Genomic DNA, 16,322 nt, shown 5'->3' with positions numbered 1-16,322 from the left:
TAGGAACTAGTTACGCCAAGTCACTGCAAATATTGTTTTAAAAAATGTAGTTTGTTACACACACTGTTTTCTACCAACTAACATGTCACTATTTGTTTCACTGTGTACACAATAAAGTTAATAACTATGCAGATACTTGAGTTTACGATTTTTAAAAGATAAAAGTAAGTAAACAGGTCTACACCGATAAAGGTCAACGTCAGTCTGTTCCCGTCAACGTCAGTCTGTTCGACTCCAGGGGACTTGCTGAATGGCTGCGTATCTGGAATATAAAGGTTTTTCTTATAGATTTAGGATCCCACTATCAATTGATTGGCAAAGCGTGACAGATAACTAATAATATCTGGTTTAAGTCCAAATATGCTGTATAATATAGATGCCTGTAGTCGCCTTCTATGTATCAAGCGCAAATGTTAACAACATAACCTGCAATATTTTGAAAAAAAAAACACCACACACCACAAATACCGATATCGAAGTTGAGGATAACAGCACATATATATTCACTCACAGAATCACACATAAAAAAGTCATTGGCACAGTAATATGTTCTGCACAGCTTAACCTCCATAGAAAACACCTTCCTCTCTTCTAACTATTTTGCTGTGCCCATCAGGGTTCATAATTGTGACTACCTTTATTATATTTTCCGCCAAATGTACATTATGGAATGCAATATCTGATATGATATGATAAAAAAAAAACAGTCGGCATGGCCGACAATTGGTCTTTAAGTCTATCATAACCTAAAGAATTAATTCGGTACTCACCCAGCTTCAAAATCGTTCATATACCAAGTAGTAATAACCGCATCGAATTGTTCTTCCACCAGCACCTTCCTGAGCTGAGGGTTTTCCGAAGCAGCTACTGCAATACTTGTGGTAAAGTTAGCCATGTAGGTATGATATGCTCACGTTCTTCAAGGCTTTCATTGCATCCATACCTGAAACGAAATAAATATTTTAATCGATTATAACAATAAGTCCTATTTCGGCCACGGTGGCTGTTCTCATATAAGGAGATCAGCCAGCTTCGCTACGCAGGACATGTTATAGTGCCCAAGCATTTGCACAGGTGCACTCACCTATAATTACACCCATAATTTTTCTATATCGACTAATCTAGAAAAGTTATGGATTCACGGAACATTTTTAATTGTTCCAAATAACTTTTAATCCTCGACGCAAAAAGAGGGATAGTTATTATACCTAATTTTGGACTCCTTGTGTCCCTCTCTGTAGTACTGTGACACTTTAATACATGAAGCGATTTTATGAAGAAAAAAAACACGTAAATAAAGTAAAAAAATAATCCTCTCAAAAAACCCTTTGACTCACGTAGCGTAGTGGTGTTTTGTTCGTACTTATAATAATTAGGTACATATATTTTCTTAATAGCCTAGATAGATTAGGTGTTTGTCTTACTTTGAACAATCTTCAATGCATCAGGCAGCTCTATGACCGTTAGGTTAGTATGGACATCCTGCTGTGACTAAGTTGACGCCCAGGTTACCTGGAAACAGTAATAGCATTTGTGTTTCTTATTACATAAGTTGTCATCTGCCTAGTTTTCTCCCAACTATGTTGGGGTCGGCTTCTAGTGTAACTGGATGAGTATCATTGTTTTACATGAAACGACTGCCTATCTGCCCTCCTCAACCCAGTTGCCTGGGAAACCTGATTCAGTTTCGTAAGACTGGTTAATTGTTTTCTTTATACTATATCCTTATAAATATTGTAAAAGCAACATTAAACTAGTGAACCATCACTCCCGGGTCTTTTTCCAATTATCTTGGGGTCTGAAGTAACTAGTGAACCAATTTAAATAAAAGCTACACATATGTATAGTCGAAAACCCGAAAACTTTTTATCCGACTGCGAGAAATATAGACAGGCATAGTGTTGCAAAAAAACCGTTTTTTTCTAATGTGAAAAAAAACCTTGAAAAAAAACCTGATAAAAAACTGTTTTTTTTTTTCTGGGCCTTTTTTTTTTCAAGAGTATTATAACTCTAAAATTGTTAGGGCATTTACTGTTAAAGATTAATACTTAAGATTACATAATAGAGTCCTAGGTATATTCTTGAATCTACGGTACTTTTCTGATAAAACAGTACCAAAATTTCATAAAAATATTGGCAACATTCATTGATATTAACTCAACGAAAGGGAAATTTTGAAAATTGAACTAAAACGTAGGCTTGAAAAAAAAACAAATTTAGAAAAAAAACAACGATGCAAAGTTTTTTTTCATGTTTTTTTTTTCAATAAAGTGAAAAAAACAAATCGTTTTTTTTTTCATTTTACATCACTAGACAGGCAGTCAACATAGTCTTTGTAATAGGGTCCTGTTTTTCCAAAAGCCTACCGCGTACCTTCTTAACAATAGAGGCGAAGACCAGCTGTGTTGAACTGTGGAATGCTACTAATGTTATAAAACCAGATATTTATAGTAAGAATTTTCGATAAAAGATATCATGTTTGTACACAATTTCTGATTAGATTCGTTTTTATTGTCTCTGTCGTCACAGCTACCGCCTCTCCCAAACTGGGGAGGTTTGCCCATACTCACCGGGCATTCGGGTTTGGTGATTTCAGACTTATAAGACCAGGATTCCTCGAGATATTTTCCTTCAACTTTAATGTCTGCAGTGTGTGGGGTATTAAAATAAGAAAACTTAAGTAACTACTGAAATCAACTCGAGGGTGTAAAAAATATGCCCACTGAAAACTTTTGTAGATTTCAAATATATTTCTTACTAGCTTCCGCCAGCGGCTTCGCCCGCGTGGTGTGTTGATAATAAGTAGCCTATGTGTTAATCCAGAGTATCACCTATCTACATACTAAATTTCAATCAAATCGGTCCAGCCGTTTTTGCGTGATTGAATAACAAACATACATCCATACATTCTCACAAACTTTCACATATATAATATAAGTAGGATTTTATTGAATTTCAACCTAATGCCAAGTTTCATTGCCAACGTGATCGCTAACTATGGGCCTTATAAGCATGGCCTTTTGGGTCACTCAGAGAGCAATGGAGAGGGATATGCTAGGAGTTTCACTGCGAGATCAATCAGAAATAAGAAGAACCAAAGCCACCGACACAGCCCGAACAATTGCAAAGCTGAAGTGGCAATGGACAAGACATATAGCTCACAGAACAGATGGCCGATGGGGCGGAAAAGTTCTCGAGTAGTGACCACGGCCTACAAGATGCAGAGTGGGCAGGCTCCCCTCTAGATGGACGGACGATCTGGCCAAGGTTGCCTGGAAGCAGTTGATGCGTGGTGGCGTGGTGGCCTAGTGAGAAAAGAACCAACTAGGAGGGCGTGAGTACGATTCCAGGACAGGCAAGTAACAATGAAATTTTTGTAAGTTTGTATGTACTTTCTAAGTATATCTTGGACACCAATGGCTGATATAAAGGTGAAGGAAAACATCTTGAGGAAACCTGGACTATGAAGTCTGAAGTCACCAACCCCCATTGAGCAAGCGTGGTAATTAATGCTCATTCCTTCGCCGTATGATAGGAGACCTGTCCCCAGCAGTGGAACGATAAAAAGGCAGTAACAGTAACAGTGGATGCGGGCTGCTGAAGATCGAGCAAAGTGGTGAACCTTTGGGGGAGGCCTTTGTCCATCTGCGGACGTCTCTCGGCTGACACGACAACGACAATTGCATTTAACACAGTTTCTGTATAAAAAGCTGTGTAAAATAAGCTAGAACCAAGATTACTTTTAGTTTTGCCGGGGCTGCGGGATTGTTCGCGCGAGTTACCGCGGCCCTGGTACATAAAAGGCCTACGACGGAACACGACGGTTTTTAGTCAGTAAGAGTCTGACACTCCCTCACCGCTGCTAACCCACAGCGGGAGGGGTCATTTGATGATTTCTGACGTCGTTAAAAAAAAGATTACCTTTAATTTAGAATCATTACAGTTTTTAGAAAGTCACGATGAATTTGCGACGACACAATACGTGATGATTGATAAATGATAATTGAAATCATAATATTTGAAAATAAATATGAGAAAATTATACAGGTTTATCATTAATCTTTATCTATCTTAAAAGTCTGTGATATTAAGATAGTCAAAGAAAATATTGTTGAATCACCATGAGTCGTTCGACTTCTGTTAGTCACATCACTGCCTTATCCAGATAAAATGATAATCCTTGATAATAAAAACAATTAATAATTATCACTGGCACGTACAATTGCTAAGCGCAATTTTGTAGGAACCGTAATATTTATTTGAATGATGAGGATGTCATCCTAGCTGATTTATCGGCCACGACGGCTGCTCTCATATAAGGAGATCAACCAGCTGCTTAGGACATATTATAGTGCTCAAGCATTAGCGCAAACACAAGTGCACTCACTGTTTCTTCACTCTCACAGCTCGACAAGAAAGCAAATTAACACGACCGGAGAAAGATAAGGCGTAGGAACGACTTTAACGTGCTCTCCCATGCAGCAAAGCCACTCCCAGCATAGTTAGCAAAGGGCTAGGCAGATGATGATGAAACATGATGTGTTTACATATATGCATGATTTCTGTGTTACCTGCATATTTTTCATCTGCCTCGTTGGTCTAATGGTTGCAAGCACGAGTCACGACTGATGTGCATAATCTCGGGTTCGATTCCCGGGTCGGGTCGAAATCGCTTTGTGGGTTTTGGAAACTTTCACAAGACAGCCCGTAGTCTAGAAGTTGGTGATTGATAAACCCGTGCATCGAAGAGCACGTAAATGTCGGTCCTGCGCCTGATCTCTCTCCGGTCGTGTCGAATTGCCGTCCCATCGGGCTATGAGTGAGAGTGAAGGAATAGTGCAAGAAAAGTGTAAGAATAGTTTGCGCAGCTGGCTGATCTCCTCATACGTGAACAACCGTGTCCGAAATCGGCCTTGGAAGCCATTATTATTATAGCAACAATAATTTTATCGACAGAACTCAATGTAGATATTTTTTTATCATCATATTTAATTAAATGAATGATAAAGCATAATAACAAATGCGTCCATTGTACCTATCTCATGGTGATAACAGTCACACATTTCTGAATCATAGACTAAGAGAGATATAGTGTTAAACCTACTTGGTTTATCAGATTATTTAACAAACATATAAAAGTAATAAAAATCGCCGCGTGTCTTAAGAATAACATTTATTTTACAACAAGCCAGTTAATATACAAACTGTGCTGTGTTACGATATGACGGCAAAATAAATTAATTTTGTAATAATTAAACACAAAGTTTAGTTTTGTGGTGATTTTTCCTTAATATAGTGGTTTATATAGAAGTGTAGTTATTTCGTGAAATAAAGTGAGTATTTTTTATTATTTTACATCGAATTTATAACATCTTAATTTCGATTTATAAGCGTTTTTTTCATAAATTGAAATTGTGAATAGACGCCTTGAAGCTTGACACATTTTTTTCTACAAAATGAATTTAATTTACCAGTTTTCTCTATAGGTATTAGATTGTTAATTAGGTAAACAACTTTTTGATAATAATAAATAGACCGTATCCTACTTACATTAAGTATAATTGCATCAATAACTTTGTGTGTCACGCTTTCGAATCAAAGCTGCGGATACACAAAGTTTATATAGAGCTAGAGAAAGGACCAGGCTACCTACTTATTGGCCGATTGCAAGAAATGTTTCTACTGGGACTGGGACGTGAATAAAACTGTATATAACATCTAATACGTCAGTCTTAAGAGGACGAATTAGATTTTTTAGCGCCAAGGATCTCAATTTTTCTCAGTAAATACAAAATGGATCAAAATACAACTTGGTTACCTGAAAGTTCATGATATAAACCTTATTTTGTTAGACGTCAAAACATGATTAGGTAACTTTTATAACAGAGAAAAATATATCAAACATACCTCTTTTTAAAAAGAGATTCACATATTATGGGCAAACGGGACCGATTTAAGCCTCTTAACTTTTATAGTAGTTGAGTATATACATACTCTTTAAAATTGAAGAAGGATTTTTTATCAAATTATCATTTCTAAATAATAAAATTACAAAACCATTTTGTCGCTTACGACTTTTAGTTATAAGCTAGCGCGCGTATTGTTATCCTCGCCCCGCTCAGACACTCCGACCCCTTTTGGCGCCTTAGATGCGCGTGCCGGTTATGGAATTATTGTTGACCAATTCGTCGCCTTAAAGATGAAGAATTTTTTATTGATTCGCCTGCTTGAACTACTTGTCCGATTTCAAAATTCTTTCGCACTTACTTTTAACTGGGTGCACGAAATAGTTCCCTCAGGATCCGGGTGAAACCACAAGCGGAAGCTATTTATTTTCATGATAAAAAATGGATACTCACTTCAACGGTTTGAGTATCTATCTAAAATTGTCTTATTTCACTTACTATGAAAATCATAATGAAACATCAAAAATATATTTTGTATCATCAGATTTGCTCATTATCAAAGCACCTGTATTGACTGTTCATTACTTGTCTTTATTTATCTTGATGGGACACCTTATACGTCACGACGATTTTATCAAAAACATCGTGGAAGGAAAGAGAGGAAGGGGTCGTCCAATATATAGCTACATCAAGCAAATTAAAGAAAAGGTGAAGGTTGTGACGTATAAGGAAGTTCAGGAGTTGGCGCTAGATAGGTGTAAATGGAAGGAGCTGCACCGCCAAGAGCTGGGCTCTTAAATTAATGATGATTTATCTTACAACATATTTTTCATGACTTTAATACAAAAAACATTAAAAAATGCAGGCCATACCATATACTAACTACAAGGAGCGACTGTCTATCTGATCTCCTCAACCCAGACCCGGGTTACCCAATACCCCTAGATAAGACTGGTTGTCACACTTACCTCCCCACTCAGAGGCATTTAATGATTACTTAAGCCATTCCTTAGTGAAAGATTTGTATGACATTCCATCACTAAGGAGCGACTTAAGTAATCATTAAAATGTCTCTGAGTGAGGAGGTTACTCGCTTCGGACTTCCAGTAACGACTGCCAAAGATGTTCAATAACAGCCGGGACCTACAGTTTAATGTGCCCGAAACACGACCGTAACGACAATCGACACAATAACAGCCGTGTCGACATTCCACATAGCGACAACAGTGCGCTAAGTACGGATTGCAATAACCGATCCATTGTTTTTGGATTTGAGATTAATACTGACATTTGACATAAGCTAATATCAAAATTCAATTTCCAATCGAAGACAACAGATGGATCAGTTATCTGAAGTAAGTCGATACACTTCATTGTACCTACATTATTATCTTGTTTTATTTATTAAATACCTTTTGTAATCTGTTTATCTTACCGTTTTAGTTAGATTATGCCTCGAACGAGGTTCAATTCTCATTAATGTATCCGGTGTTTATCTTTTGAACTTTGACCCCGTATTGTAAATAAATTATTATATCCTTGACAATTCTTGTTGCTAGGGGAAAAAACCTGTCTCAGTGTTTTCACAGTTAATGAATTTTCCGTTACAAATATGCTATTTGAAGCCGCACGATAAATTTTTGTCGCTTCGAAAATACTAGTGTGTAGCGTGATCATTGATCATTATGTACTGCGCGGAAAACCGCGAAAACATTTAGCGAGGAAACTACTTCTCATATCCGGATAAAATTCATGCTTCTTGCATACCAAATTTTATCAAAATTAGGTAATCAACCTTTGCACTGGAGAATTAAAACATAAAACACACGTACACACACATGCTTTCGACTTTCGATGGATATAGAGCCACATCGCTCCAAGAAGGTTGGTTTCGAACTGTCAATACTCTTAAATATGACTAGCCGTTATTGCTCAAAACTTATAAAGATGCCATTAGGATTTTCTTTTAAAGATTTTTTTCTTATTTATTTCATGGTTGTTCTAATTTTTTTCACATGATATGGCCAGCAACACGGTTATTTTTGAACACCGAATATTTTAAAGAGTATGTATTATTTGATTGTTATATTTGTAGACCTAGCAGTTTTTTTTCAAAAGTCTAATCTATACTTAGTTGCCAACTTCACAAGATCTGCACGAACAATGCGTGAATGTAGATGCACATAAATTAACAATTCAAAAATGAATGGCGATAGAATTTTCAGCAATAGTTAAAGGAGTTAAATGGTTAACTTCAGTAATGAAAATTGGCACGCGAACTAGTATAATTCAGTAACTATAATCACTGTTATTTTGCCAATCCGATATTCTTAGTAAGATACAAATTAAATACTTTGATACGGACAGCAGCATCTCCGAAGCTAAAAACTATCCCACATTGTGGTCACCAACACGCATGCCCAGGGCGGTGAGTATGGGCAAATCTTCCCAGCTTGGGGGAGTCAGGAGTCCATCAGTTGACGTTTTAGGCTGACAATGACATTAAAAATGATCTTATCAGAAATTGTCTACAAGCATCTTTTATCCATGTGACGATGACAACTTTGAGTGCGTCCCGGAATCAAAATTATAAAGATATCATCACAATTGTTCTAGTTTACGCAAAACGCGGCTGCTGTGCATAAGTTCTCTAGTTCCATTCCCGGGTAGGGCCGAAACCATTTGCGGGTTTTAGAAACTTTCATAAAACACCCCAAAGCCTGGAAATTGGTGATTGATACACCTGTGCATCAGAGAGCACGTTAATGTCGGTCCTGCGCCTGATCTCTCTCCGGTGGTGCCGGAGTGAAAGAGTAGGGAGTGCACCTTTGTCTGTGCAAATGCTTGTGCACTATAATATGTCCTGTGCAGTTCGCTGATCTCCTTGAACAGCCGCCGTGACTGACAATCGGCTTGGATGCCATTAGGCCCCGAGAAATGCTCGTGGCCACACCTCTCGCTTACGTCTGTCACATGAGTAAAGTTTTTTGTCATGTGCCTCTGCCCTGTGATTATCTTAGGGGCAGTCTAGAGCATTAATTAAGTTGTGCAATATTACACAATATTGCCTGAAAATTATAAATATGGCGCAATATAAATGCATATCACGCAACAGGTGTCATTGTAGGCATGATGACAGGGTTAAAATATAGTGATTCTGATTAGTTCATCTTTTCGATTAGCAAGAAATATTGGATACTCATTTTTCGTTTTAACAGGACGTTAAAAATTCAATACGATATAAGACGTTAAGGTGATTGCTTCAACTGGTAGTGGGAAATTCAAATATTGAATGGTTTTAAAATTTGAAACATAACAATATTTTGAACTTTTGGAGTAAACAAGGACATCAAAAACTTTTATGTTTATTTCCGCATTCAATCAGCTCACGCCTAATACCGAATGTTAACTTTGGTAAAACATCAAAAACCATTTTATATTTGAATTGAACGGTTGAAGCATTCACCTTAAAGATTATAGATAGTGTTTTTTAAGGAATTATTATAGAGAATATGTTTCCAATATTATTGCTAATCTTAAAAGTGGGCATTTGTGACGTAACGTTTCTGTATGTGCCTTAAAGTTCAAACATGCGGTATCTTCGTTGTTATTTACTTACGAAAGAAAAGCAAAAACACCGGTCCATTATTTTAGGGTTATCTAAAAGATGGACCTACATTGTTTCATTCGCCGCCTACTCGTAATGTTGAGCAATTTAGTTGGTCCAAAGGTTTCTTACGTAACGAGCGGATCAAAGTTCGACATATCTAGGCATAATAACATGGTTTACTAAGATTGCCCCAAACCGGTTCAGAATAACATGTATTGCCAGGCAGTTTTTCCGTCACTTCTTAGTAGTAAAACATTGTTAGGAAGTATTGGAGGATTGACGTTTTAAATTATTAATTTAAAATTGTTGAAGCTCAAGGTACGAGACTACTCAACCAATTTGAAAAATTAGTTTTTATTATATTTTTAGTCATAAATAGTACCATAATACAAACTATATTTACAAACTTAAAATAACTAAAATTCTACAAACTAAAGTAAAAATAATAAAACGAAAAACAACAAAAAACAACTGTGTGTTCTTTAATAAATTATTTAACTGATAGTAGGTAAGCTACATTATACTTGAGTCACATAGGCTATATTTTATCCAGGAACCGAAAGAAGTTCTCATGGTAAGCGGGTGGTAGTAAGTCAAAATAAAAATGTTTTTTTCCAGGTTGTTCCTGCATGGTGACCCCTCAATCATGAAGATCACACTAGTACTACTCCTGCTGTGCGTAACCAACAGCTTGGCTTACAAGATCCTGTGCATCTTCCCAGCAGCCTCTAAGAGTCATGACCATCTCTCTAAAGGTGTTGTCGATGCGTTGTTGAAGGCTGGCCATGAAGTAAGTGTATTTATAAAGTTCATCATCTTGCTTAGCCTTTCTCCAAGCTATGTGATGGGATCAGCTTCCAGTGTAACTGGATGGAACTGAATACCAGTGTACACCACATGGAGCGACTGCATATATCTGACCTCCTTGACTCAGTTATCTCGGTATCCTGATACCCCTTAAGCCCTTGGTTATTAGACTGGAAGCTTCTGGTTTCTGAATACTCGTAACGACTGAATTTTCTTTTGGCAACGATGGTAGTACGCAATGTACTCTAGCCTAGGGCCTGTGAAAGGACATAGGTTTATTTTTATCTTATTGCAAGAAGTAGTTTCTTCGGAACGCGAGTAGCGCAGCTGGTTCATATATTATTCTTATGTTTTAAGACTAATGCCCATTTTCACCAACAAATACCTAAATTTAGGGATCCCCTAAGAACATTCAGGGAACACTTAGTACGATTTTCGTTTCCACCAAAGCTTAAGTGTCCCTTATAACCTTTATTACTGGGGGAGCCTCTAGTCTAAGTGACATTTAGTTAGGGAAACGTTAAGAGGTTTTTGGTGAAAATGGGCATAAGAATAAGATATTTTTCTAGGTGACTTGGGCGACCCCATTCGAAAAGAAGAATGTGCCGAAAAACTTAAGGATCATAGATCTCACTGCTACTCGGGCAATTGTTGAAGGTAAGCATTTCATAAAAAATAGAAGTATAAACATTTATACATATTAATAAGGCGAAAGGGTGTGGGTTTTAGAAACTTTCACAAAGCAGCCCGTAGCCTGGAAGTTGGTGATTGATACACCCGTGCATCGGAGAGTACGTAAATGTCGGTCCTGCTTGTAATCTCTCTCCGGTGGTGTCGGATTGTCGTCCCATCGGGCTAGTGAATACACTTGTGACTGCGCAAAATGCTCGTGCACTGTAATATGTATGTCCTGCGCAGCTGGCATATCTCCTTATATGAGAACAGCCACCGTGGTCGAAATCGGTCTTGGACTTGGCCATTAGACTTCCGTAGAATACCCTAGCATTTATTAGCGCACAAAAGTTGCAACTTTGCGAAATTATTCAAGAATTTTTTTTTCCTTATTTTTGAGAGCAGCTAAAAATTCTTCTAATGTCGTTTTTCAGGCGTCGACGCAACGGATACAGACAACCACAGCATATCTGTCGTAAGAAACTTCACGACCGTAATCGCCAGGACCGCTTCGGAAACTCCAGCTCTTCGGAAGGTGGTAGTGGAAGAGCAGTTCGATGCGGTCATCACTACTTGGGCTGTCAATGACTTTGATGCTGGGTAAGGATAGCTACTTCAAGTTTTGGAGATCAAAAACATTTAACAATTGAAAATCTCTTACTTCCTACTAGTATTAATAAACGCTGGATATTTGTTCCATGGCGAGAAACCTACATCCCCCACATGGATAAAAGCCTATATATTATTTTGACACACAAGCTATATACTTACTGCCTTTCATCAAAATCCATCCAGCAGTTTTTACGTGAAGCAGGAAGATATGGATCTTTCCATACATCATGTCCCGAGCCTTTTTCCAATTACCAGTGGTTTAAAATGAACGATGCCTATCTGACCTCCTCAGCCCAGTTACCCGAGCAACCCAATAATACACCTCGGTAAGTGGTCATACACCCAGCCATACAAGCTGCAAAAAAAATAGATTCAAATCCATTGTTACAGATACGCAGCCATCCAGCAAGTTCCCTGGATCCTACTTAGCTCCGTCGGGGTCCATCCTTACCTGGAGAGCATAGTAGACGTGGTGAGGTCTATACCGACCACGCCAATGATCATCGCTGATGGAGAGGTCCCCATGAGCTGGCAGAGGAGGTGGTTGAACGGCCTCATTTATATGCTTTTGACTGTTGATAGCTGGTAAGTGGGAAAGTTTTAATATTACTTTTACTTAATTTTCCTTTAAAAATAAATAAATCCTTTAAAATCCTTAGCTACTTATAGTGTAAATGAGAGAGTAACTCTGTCTATCTGACTGGCTTTCATGCCTTAACCATTGAACCGAATTAAAATAAAATTTTGTAGACACATAGTCTAGAGTCTTTAAAAGGCTACTATCTAGGTGCAACAAGACGGGAACCGCACCAAAACAGCGTTTTTCTTTCATAAATGAAAGACTGTATGAAGCTGCCCCACCTTCCCCTACGCAATACTTACCTCGAAATAGGCTTACTCTAATTAACTGTAAGTCTTTCTGTCGTAATAAAGCAGCGTGTATGCTATGCATGCAGCGAGCGTGTCAGCGTGTCTGAGATAGAAGCTTTGAGCTGGACTTAAAATTAAATGTTGTTTTTAAATCCAGCCTCATTTATCTAAAAAAATCCAGGTTCGACATTCCCCGTCAAGCAGCACTCTACGAGTCAATGTACGCTCCCATAGCGGCCGCCCGTGGGGTCCCCTTACCCCCATTCCTGGAAGCCAAGCATAACGTGTCCATACTCCTGGTGAACTCCCACGAGTCCATCGGCTCGCCATACAGCCTGCCTCCGAATGTCGTCAACATAGCTGGTTATCATATTGATGAGAATCCTGCTCCACTTCCTAAGGTTGGTTAAGTTTAGTTTCTACTGGTTCATATACGTTCAGCTTTCAAAAAGATTTCAAGAAAAATCTGACATAAACTAAAGCACGCTCTCAAACAATCCGTTACATCATCTGCCTAGCCTTTTCCAGAATTAACTGGATGCAGATTAATACCTTTTTCATGGGGAGACTGCCTATCTGATTCTTCAACCTACCTAGTTACCTGGGCTACCAGATAAGACTGGTTATCAGACTTTCTGGTTGCTGACTACTCGTAATGACTGCGAGAATACAACTGGAAGAACTTTTCATGATAAGATGGTCAGGCACCCACGGAACTATCGCGCCAAACGTGACTCAACCTTGTGCGGGTGTTACTTCAACATGAACTCCTCCCAAAAAAGCTCTTAATCCTCATTGATTTGTATAATCTTCAAACACTAAACTCTTTTCGTCAGGACCTACAAGATTTAATGGACAACTCCCCACAAGGCGTGATCTACTTCAGCATGGGGTCCATAGTGCGGTCCACAGCCATGAAGCCTCACACTCGAGACGCGCTCATCAAGATGTTCTCGAAGCTGCCTTACACCGTGCTGTGGAAGTTTGAGGAGCCTCTGGATAACCTGCCTCCTAATCTGCATATGAGGCCTTGGATGCCGCAGACTAGTATATTAGGTAATGTATTTGGAAGATGAAGAATTTATTACTATATTATCTGTAATAGCTATTTCTACTCAGCTGCATCCAGTTGGACTGAAAGGCAAACCTAACATAATAGAATAAGAATATAATATATTTTCATAAAACATAGTTGAGGATTTATCCAGAGCTATGACTAGCCTTGTCATAGTTTGATACGATCGAGTTCTTTTTAAAACTCTGCCAAGTGCTGCATGCTATATAGTAGCTTTGCCAGCAGTTTCACCCGCTTTCCGTGGAAACCACTTCACGCACCCGGGTAAAAATACATAGCCTTCATCTACTCAATGAATGGAGTTTATATAACACTGAAATATTTTTTTAAGTGGTGCTTGGTATTTAGCACGTGCAACCAAACCAATATTTCAGCTTTATAATCTGACGGAAATGCAATAACATTTTTCAATCCCACCTTTCAGCACACAAAAACCTTCGCCTCTTCATCACCCACGGAGGCCTCCTCAGCACACTAGAAGCCATCCACGCAGGAGTCCCACTCCTAGCTGTACCGGTGTTCGGAGACCAGCCTGGGAACGCGGAGAGAGCACAGCGCACTGGTTATGCGGTTAGAGTGAACTACCATGAGAATATGGCTCCGGAATTGGAGGTTGCCTTGAATGAGATGCTGAGTAATGATTCGTGAGTATTTTTTTTTAAGATTTTTGAGCATGGCAACTTTTTTGTTGGCTAATATTTTTTTAGAATGTGTGAGCATGGCTGTCGAAAATTGAAAGAGGACCCATTTACTATCTACTAGCTTTCGCTCGCGGCTTCGCCTGCGTGGTGTGTTGATAAAAAGTAGCCTATGTGTTAATCCAGGGTATCACCTATTTGCATACCAAATTTCAACCAAATCGGTCCAGCCGTTTTTGCGTGAAAGAATAACAAACATACATACTTACAATACAAACTTTCACATTTATAATTTACTAGCTGGTGCCCGCGACTTCGTCTGCGCAGGTTTAGTATTTCGAACAATATGTTTACAAATTGTAGCCTATGTGTTATTCTGATGTATAAGCTATATTATTGTAAAGTTTCATTAAAATCCATTCAGTAGTTTTTGCGTGAAAGAGTAACAAACATCCATACATCCATACATACAAACTTTCGCGTTTATAATATTAGTAGGATGTAGGACTTTATCTGGCTAGTACCTAAAGCGAGAACCATACATGGCTAATAGTTACCAGTCTCTACTACAGTCTCTACTAGTACTTACTACTTAAAAATAATCTAGTATCATGTAAGCAGAACCCAAATATGTTACAAGGCTGGTCAGCAAGCCATCATAATCCAATAGAGAAATATTATAGCCGGTAATCCTAGCGTAAAAACGTAGCCTTTTGAGTATTCTGGGAATAAGACGAGATACCACTCCCAAATCACGACATTCGTCCATGTCCGAAATATTTATTTTCAAACTAGCTTCCGCCAGCGGCTTCGCCCGCGTGGTGTGTTGATAAAAAGTAGCCTATGTGTTAATCCAGAGTATCACCTATCTACATACCAAATTTCAATCAAATCGGTCCAGCCGTTTTTGCGTGATTGAATAACAAACATACATCCATACATTCTCACAAACTTTCACATTTATAATATAAGTAGGATATGTATTTTTATTATTTTTTCGATCCATTTACAAGGTTTACCAAAAAAAATTATGTTGTTTATAATTTCAGGTACACCAAGAAAGTGAAGCATCTATCGAAGTTGTTCCGCGCTCGTCCCATCTCTCCGTCAAAACTGATCTCCTTCTACGTAGAGCTCGCTATTGAAACCAAAGGTAAGGACTGGCCACCACTATTAGATATTATTGGTTTAAGACCTTCTTCGAATGACAAGCATACATAGAAATGCTAGCAGTTTCACCCGCTTCCCAAAGGAACTTCTTACCGGATAAATAGTTGCCTGTCTTTTCTCATGTTCTAGACTATCTCTCTATGTACCAAATTCCTTTTAAATGTTCGCGTTCGCTCGCAATATGTTACTGTTTGCTAGAGCAAGTAAACGAGAAGAAACATTTCTGTCTTGACTACAACTGCTATTAAGCACACCATACCGTCGACGTATCGTACCTCCTTTCCTAGAGACGGTGGTGTAACACCACCACAGATTAGAGTAATAGCTGTATGAAACCAAAACTTTTGAAACTTGTGCTTTGTCCTTAAAATCAAGATTCTCGCAGGTGCCCGTTTTTTTGCAAACGAGCACATATTAGGTATGACTACTTTCTGTCTGCTTTAGAAAAAAAATCTGCCATCTAAAATATCTAAGTTATTTTCCACAGGAGCATACCACCTCCGCTCTCTAGCACTACAGTACAGTTGGCATGAACGCTGGATGCTCGACTTCGTGCTCGCTGTGCTCGGCGTGCTCGCGGCGCTGGCGTGGCTCATCAAGTTCGCAGTCACTGCTTGCGTCAGAAGATTTAGCGGCAAAAAGCAGAGTGCGAATAAGAAGAAGAAGAATTAAGTATTTTTTTAATTATGTGAATTTTGTACAAATATTTTTTAAATGTTACCAAACCTACAGGGCAAATGTACAAATTATACGTCGTTTGTAAAAAGAGTAAGAGTAATTTAAGTGAGCAATGAAAGGATTTAATATAAATATCAGAAAATAAATGTGTTCGTTTTTATCTTCAATATCACCCATTTATGTACTAGGTACAGTCAACTTCAGGTCAGTGGTAACAGTTTTTTAGGAAAAGTTTTTGAGTTAAGGTGCATGACAGTTACCACTGATGTGCAGTCTACCGTACA

At 38.3% G+C, this 16,322-nt stretch overlaps 1 protein-coding gene and 1 pseudogene across 2 annotated transcripts; one reads left to right on the top strand and one right to left on the bottom strand.

The window, feature by feature from the left end:
* Window positions 1–192: 192 nt before the first annotated feature.
* On the bottom strand, window positions 193–4,577 carry LOC124643930 (annotated as a pseudogene).
* Window positions 4,578–5,146: 569 nt separating this feature from the next.
* LOC124643966 (UDP-glucosyltransferase 2-like) lies at window positions 5,147–16,184 on the top strand. Of its 2 annotated transcripts, none has more exons than XM_047183099.1 (10): window positions 5,147–5,333; window positions 10,135–10,306; window positions 10,893–10,980; window positions 11,430–11,595; window positions 11,998–12,192; window positions 12,659–12,878; window positions 13,314–13,533; window positions 13,977–14,196; window positions 15,240–15,343; window positions 15,848–16,184. In XM_047183099.1, the coding sequence occupies exons 2-10, from the start codon at window positions 10,163–10,165 to the stop codon at window positions 16,030–16,032; spliced, it is 1,542 nt and encodes a 513-aa protein (XP_047039055.1). In that variant the 5' UTR covers window positions 5,147–5,333; window positions 10,135–10,162; the 3' UTR covers window positions 16,033–16,184. The 2 variants fall into 2 exon arrangements, with proteins under 2 accessions (XP_047039055.1, XP_047039056.1); XM_047183100.1 differs by lacking the exon at window positions 5,147–5,333 and adding an exon at window positions 9,818–9,834.
* Window positions 16,185–16,322: the final 138 nt, after the last annotated feature.

This window comes from Helicoverpa zea, chromosome 29 (assembly GCF_022581195.2).
Source record: "Helicoverpa zea isolate HzStark_Cry1AcR chromosome 29, ilHelZeax1.1, whole genome shotgun sequence".
Taxonomy (NCBI): domain Eukaryota; kingdom Metazoa; phylum Arthropoda; class Insecta; order Lepidoptera; family Noctuidae; genus Helicoverpa; species Helicoverpa zea.
The sequence above is the reverse complement of the archived record's forward strand: the minus strand, read 5'-3'. Positions and strand labels throughout refer to the sequence as shown.